At 50.0% G+C, this 6,938-nt stretch overlaps 2 protein-coding genes across 2 annotated transcripts in view; both read left to right on the forward strand.

Annotated features, from left to right (window-relative positions):
- The first annotated feature begins 2,209 nt into the window (after positions 1 to 2,209).
- LOC134082358 (E3 ubiquitin-protein ligase NHLRC1-like) lies at positions 2,210 to 5,784 on the forward strand. The gene is made up of 2 exons (XM_062538027.1): positions 2,210 to 2,519; positions 2,962 to 5,784. Exons 1-2 carry the CDS (start codon positions 2,250 to 2,252, stop codon positions 4,117 to 4,119), a joined length of 1,428 nt encoding a protein of 475 aa, XP_062394011.1. The 5' UTR covers positions 2,210 to 2,249; the 3' UTR covers positions 4,120 to 5,784.
- Positions 5,785 to 6,856: 1,072 nt separating this feature from the next.
- Positions 6,857 to 6,938, forward strand: part of kif13a (kinesin family member 13A) — a 97,519-nt gene continuing 97,437 nt past the window's right edge. Inside the window, exon 1 of the mRNA XM_062537892.1 lies at positions 6,857 to 6,938. This exon is cut by the window's right edge and continues 417 nt beyond it. The gene's annotated coding sequence lies outside the window, so the exon portion shown is untranslated.

Genomic DNA, 6,938 nt, shown 5'->3' on the forward strand with positions numbered 1-6,938 from the left:
AGGCAAGGCAAGGCAAGGCAATTTATTTATATAGCGCATTTCATACCCCAGGTAGACACAATGTGCTTTACACAGTTAAGGCATTACCTCAAATAAAATGTAGCCTATAACACATATCACATAGAACATATCACAGTAATAAAACACACCACTAATAGAACCCACTAATAGAACACTAGTAGAACCCTGCACATCAGTAGAACCATGTCAGTAGAACCCTATAGGTCAGTAGAACCATGTATGTCAGTAGAACCCTGTAGGTCAGTAGAACCCTATAGATCAGTAGAACCATGTATGTCAGTAGAACCCTATAGATCAGTAGAACCCCGCACATCAGTAGAACCATGTATGTCAGTAGAACCCTATAGGTCAGTAGAACCATGTATGTCAGTAGAACCATGTATGTCAGTAGAACCCTATAGGTCAGTAGAACCATGTATGTCAGTAGAACCATGTATGTCAGTAGAACCCTGTAGGTCAGTAGAACCCTATAGATCAGTAGAACCATGTATGTCAGTAGAACCCTGCACATCAGTAGATGAGTGAGCTTTTCATGCTGTCCCATCAGGATCAGAGATTATGGTGTCCAGTGTCAATGCGATGATTGTGTGTGTGTGTGTGTGTGTGTGTGTGTGTGTGTGTGTGTCCACCTCAGACTGGTCCAGTTTATGTGTTTGTGTGTGTGTGTGTGTGTGTGTGTCTGTGTCATTCCAGTAGCCTCCACTGACGTGTGTGTGTGTGTGTCTGTGTCATTCCAGTAGCCTCCATTGACGTGTGTTTGTGTGTGTCTGTGTCGTTCCAGTAGCCTCCACTGACGTGTGTGTGTGTGTGTGTGTGTGTGTGTGTGTGTGTGTGTGTGTGTCTGTGTCATTCCAGTAGCCTCCACTGACGTGTGTGTGGGTGGGTGTGTGTGTGTGTGTGTAGCCGCAGCGTGGTCGATCACCTTTATTGACCCTGCCGGTGGAGCGCGTGAGAGAAGCGATCGGGTTTCAGCCGAGAGTTCTAAATGTGCCGGCGCCGCCAGAAATAGCTCTCCAACACACACACACACACACACACACACACACACACACATGCTATAGCCCTCCGACTCCAATGGCACTCAAACCTGCCCTGAGAAAGACACACACACACACACACACACACACGCACGCAGTCCATCACCTACACACACACACACACACACACACACACGCACGCAGTCCATCACCTACACACACACACACACACACACACTGTCCATCACTTACATGGAGGGGACACGCTGATGTGTGAGGTCACAAGTACACACATACACACACCTGCTGGTGTGTACAGTCACAGGCACACACGACACGCAGACACACACACACACACACACCTGAGCGTGTGGGCAGTCTAGAGAGACTAGAGAGGAGAGGGCGTCTGGTGCAGTACTCCAGTTCTACCAGCAGAGGGCAGCAGAGTGCTGCAGAGTGACGGGCTGACTCATAGTCACATGACCCTACAGGGCTGACTCATAGTCACATGACCCTACAGGGCTGATGGGAAAGCGGGTGTAAACAGACACTCTGCTGCACCCTGGGATTCCTCCTCTCTTCTCTTCTCTACTCTACTGCTCTCTCTATCTCCTCTCCTCTCCTCTCTTCTGCTCTCTCTCTTCTCTTCTGCTCTCTCTCTTCTCTACTGCTCTCTCTCTCTTCTCTTCTCTACTCCTCTCTTCTCTACTGCTCTCTTCTCTACTCCTCTCTTCTCTACTGCTCTCTTCTCTCTCTCCTCTCTACTCTACTGCTCTCTCTATCTCTTCTCTTCTCTACTCTTCTCTTCTCTACTGCTCTCTCTCTCTTCTCTTCTCTACTCCTCTCTTCTCTACTGCTCTCTTCTCTCTCTCCTCTCTACTCTACTGCTCTCTCTATCTCTTCTCTACTCTTCTCTTCTCTACTCTACTGCTCTCTCTATCTCTCTTCTCTACTGCTCTCTCTATCTCCTCTCCTCTCTACTCTACTGCTCTCTCTCTTCTCTACTGCTCTCTCTCTCCTCTCTTCTCTACTGCTCTCTCTATCTCTCTCTCTACTGCACACTCACCTATCTATCTATCTATCTGTGTGTCTCTCTCTCTCTTTCTGTGTGTGTGTGTGTGTGTGTGTCTCTCTCTCTCTCTCTGTTTGTCTCTCTGTGTGTGTGTGTGTTTCTCTCTCTCTCTCTCTCTCTGTGTGTGTGCGTGTGAGTGTGTGTGTGTGTGTGTGTGTGTGTGTGTGTGTGTGTGTGAGATGGCCACTGCTACTCCTGGCTCTGTGGAGGCTCTGGTGGCGTTGCTGCACACACACCTGCTGGAGTGTAAGGTGTGTATGGAGACGTTCAGCTCCGACGCCGACACACACCCCGACCGCCGTCCCATGAGCCTCTACTGCGGCCACGTGCTGTGCGGCGAGTGTGTGCGACTACTGACCAATCCTGGCCAGCCGCTGCACTGCCCCTTCTGCCGTCTCCCTGGAGACCCCGCACTCGTCTCCGCCTGCTGGCCACTCACGGACCTACAGGTGCCTCTTCTCTTTCATGCTTTCAGCTCTATCCCTCTCTTCTCTTCTCTTCTCCTCCATGCATTCAGCTCTCTATCCCTCTCTTCTCTTCACCTCTCTATCTCTCTATTCTCCTCCTCTCCTCCTCTCCTTCACCTCTCTATCCCTCTCTTCTCTTCACCTCTTTCATCCCTTCACCTCTCTATCCCTCTCTTCACCTCTCTATCCCTCTCTTCTCCTCTCTATCTCTCTATTCTCCTCCTCTCTTCACCTCTCTTCTCCTCTACCTCTCTATCTCTCTCTTCTCCTCCACCCCTTCACCTCTCTATCCCACTATTCTCTTCTACTCCTTCATCACTCTATCCTTCTATCTATCTATCTATCTATAAATCTATCAATCTGTGTGTGTGTGTGTATGTGTGTGTGTGTGTGTGTGTGTGTGTGTGTGTGTGTGACCCTACAGGTGCTCCTGCAGGATCATGAGGAGCCCTTCACCAGCTCCGGCTCTCTGTCCCCCCCTGGTGTTGAGGAGTGGGAGTGCAGCAGCAGCGGTGGGGACAGCAGAGCGACGGCGATGACGGCGCTGGATGACGGGGCGCTGCGATTGGTGCGTGCGTTCGGCGGCTGGGGCGCGCTGGCCAACCCCACGGGAATGGCGCTGTTCCGCTCGGGGGCGCTGGCCGTGGTGCATGATGGGAAGGCGCGCGTGGCGGTGTTCGGCCCGCGGGGGCGCCGGCTGCACTCGTTCGGACGCAGGTGTGTGAGTGGCGGCTCTCGGACCGGACTCACACACACACACACACACACACACACACTCACTCACCCGCTGGGCGTGGCCGTGTTGCCCGGGGGACAGCTGGTCGTCACGGACGCGGGAGACTCCGCCCTGAAGGTGTTCACGTCGAGAGGCGGGGCCGTGGCGGAGGCGCGCGATTGGCTGAGCGTGCCGTGGGGCGTGTGTGTGAGCGCGGACGGAGCCGTGCTGGTGGCGGACGACCAGCGGGGGGCGCTGGTGAGGGTCAGAGTGGACGCGGCCAGCGGGCAGATCAGGGGGCAGGAAGTGCTACTGGAGGGGCTACAGAACCCTCGCGCTGTCGCCTGTTGCCCCCTCACAGGGCACATCGCCCTGCTGGAGCACACACACACACGCACACACACACACACACACACCAGCGAGCACACGGGCTCTCCAGAGGACGCGCACACACACACCCCAACACACCCCCGCGTGGCGAGCAGCTGGCGTCTGAAGCTCTACGCCGATGACCTCACCCTGCTGACCCAGCTGGACTCCCTCGGCCTCGGCCTCCGCACAGGAAGTCCCGCCTCCCCGCCGCTCTGCCTCACGGCCGTGACCTTTGACACGGCGGGAAAGCTGGTCGCCGCGGACGCGAGCGCCGCCACCGTGTGGAGCCTGGGCCGGCCGTGGCAGGAGCCACGAGTGACACACACACACACACACACACACTCACACACACACTCAGTGACCCTCACGCCGCTCGTCACACACGGACTCGTCCGCCCCGTCGGATTGGCCGTCAGAGGAGACCTGCTGCTCGTGCTGGACAGTGGAGACCACTCCGTGAAGATGTACTCACACACACACACACACACTCCGTGAAGATGTACTCACACACACACACACACACCCAGTGAAGATGTACTCACACACGCACACCCAGTGAAGATGTACTCACACACACACACACAAACCTAGTGAAGATGTACTCACACACACACACACACACACACAGTGAAGATGTACTCACACACACACACACACACACACACACTCACACACCCAGTGAAGATGTACTCACACACACACTCACACACCCAGTGAAGATGTACTCACACACACACACACTCAGTGAAGATGTACTCACACACACACACACACACTCAGTGAAGATGTACTCACACACACACTCAGTGAAGATGTACTCCAGCAGAGACCTAGAGAACCCACTGCGCCATGAAGCACCAGATTACAGCACCAGATTACACCAGATTAGAGCAGATTACACCAGACTACACCAGACTACACCAGATTACACCAGATTAGAGCAGATTACACCAGACTACACCAGATTAGAGTAGATTACACCAGACTACACCAGATTACACCAGTTTAGAGTAGATTACACCAGACTACAGTACCAGACTACACCAGACTACACCAGACTACAGCACCAGACTACACCAGATTACACCAGACTACACCAGATTACACCAGACTACACCAGATTACACCAGACTACACCAGATTACACCAGATTACAGTGAGGCGAGGCTCTGAGTGGACCCGTCCAGGTGTGGTAGCCGTGGCAACCAGATGAGGGACAGAACCGTCCCTGCTTGGTCACATGTGCCGGGTCTGAGGTCCAGAACCGCCAGTCAACTGTGCAGTCCGGTTCCGTAACCCGAGTGCTCCGTGACCCGAGTGCTCCGTACTGCATGATGGGTATTGAGGAGGAGTGGAAGGGAGCGTTCCACAGGAAGGAATGTTCTATACTGTGCTGTTCACAAGGGTGATCAATAAAACTGAGTGTGCATCTAGTTGATGTTTAATGTGGGTTGATGATGTTTATCAACAAGCTAAAAGTGCTTTTCTCAGATCAGAATGAAAATTCTATTAGTTCAATCTTGTGCTCGTGGAGTTGAATAATAGTTTGCCATTTGTGCACATCATAGCAATTTCTCCTCTGAACAAATTACAAATGCTTTTGGACATGTATCAGTTCATTTATCATGTATCAGTTGCTTCCATACAATTCTCTGCTGTTTTATAACATTATCATTTGCTTATGTCATGTCAGGCCAAATTAACTACTTACGGATGCTGAATAGTTGTTCCCAATAAAACTAATAGTCTTCATTTCTCGAGTGCTCGAGTCTACTGTAGGCCTACATATTAAATTGTTGAACTACTTATCAAATTCTGTCACAATAGCCTACTGTAGAATTGCAAAGAGCATAGCCTACAGTAAAACTGTGAAACGTGTGTGTCTTGTAGGCTACTCACATCCAGTTACAGCAATGTTTAACTTTACTGTAGTTTTCAAATGGCTGTGAGTAGGCTCGTGTAGGCTGTCTTGGGCATTTGCAGGTATTCTCACCTGTTCTGACCTTTTGTTGCATTGGACAACACTGAGAGAATAAACTGTCATCATGAAAACTTGACAAAGCCATTTGACAAAGCCACGACATGTGTCGTTCATTAACGATGTCAAGACTTCCCATTTTGATGACATTGGAAGTTTCATTGACATGAATAGGCTAGGCTACTTGCTTTTGAGGAATGGCCTATCCATCCATACTATGCAGGTTATCAGGTGTTGCAGTTTGCACTAATTGTTTTGAGAAATGCACTAACGGTGCAAATCTTAATAGATGTGAGAAAAGCACCAACGCGATTCAGAACTGAATTAAATTCGCATCATTCAATTACATTTACAAAGTAGGCCTAGCCTAGGCTAGCAAACAGTCCAGCTTGTCGCCTATTCCTCCTGCTATACTAAGGACACTTAGAGACTTCAATGTCAAAAAGGACATTTTAACTGTGGTTTTCAAATCACTTATTGAATCAATTCTCACCTTCAATATCTCATCCTGGTTCAACTTCACATCTGTTAAAAGTAAATCAAAGCTTTCCAGGGTCATTAACCAAGCAAGTAAAATAATTGGCAACAATCAAACCCAATTATCTGTACTTCGCACACAAGCAATAGAAAGGAAAGCAAACAACATCACATAAAATCCCAGCCATCCCCTGCATAAGTCTTTCCAGTTACTCCCATCAGGCCGCCGGTACAGAGTCCCCTCCTTCAGGAAAAACACCTACAAAAACTAATTTATTCCCACTGCCATCAAAATATAGGCTACAAACAATGATAACCCCCTGCTGCCCCTATTATTTTAGATAGTCATTGCATATGGATTATTATTTATTTATTTTTTTACACTATACTGAACTGATTGCACTAGTCACTTTCCTACTTCAAGTCTGCTGTTTTTCTGGTGTTATGTCTTGTCTGTGGTGTTTGTGTCCTGATGCTGTTTGTTTAACCACGCTGAAGAAAATTTTCTGTCATGTAGCCTATAGGCCTACGTCAGACAATAAAGTTTTTCTGATTCTGATTCTGACTCTTCACAGATCAGAAGCGCAAAGTTGTTGAACTGCATGTAGACACACACACACACACACACACACACACACACACACACACACACACACACACACACACTCGCTGCCCTCTCTCCGACACTTTCTCCGGTGGGGGTGTCCCAATTCTCTTCGCGGAGACCCCCTCGGCCGTAGCGGACTAAGCGGCGTTGCGCTGGACTGGAAACGCCACTGCAGTCTCCGTCTGAACACTTTGGGGATACATGAAGTTCGGTTCGTGTTTTTCCGTGATCCATTTCCCCGTTTTTCGCCGA

The sequence above is a fragment of the Sardina pilchardus genome, chromosome 6, assembly GCF_963854185.1.
Source record: "Sardina pilchardus chromosome 6, fSarPil1.1, whole genome shotgun sequence".
In the NCBI taxonomy this organism is placed as follows: Eukaryota; Metazoa; Chordata; class Actinopteri; order Clupeiformes; family Clupeidae; genus Sardina; species Sardina pilchardus.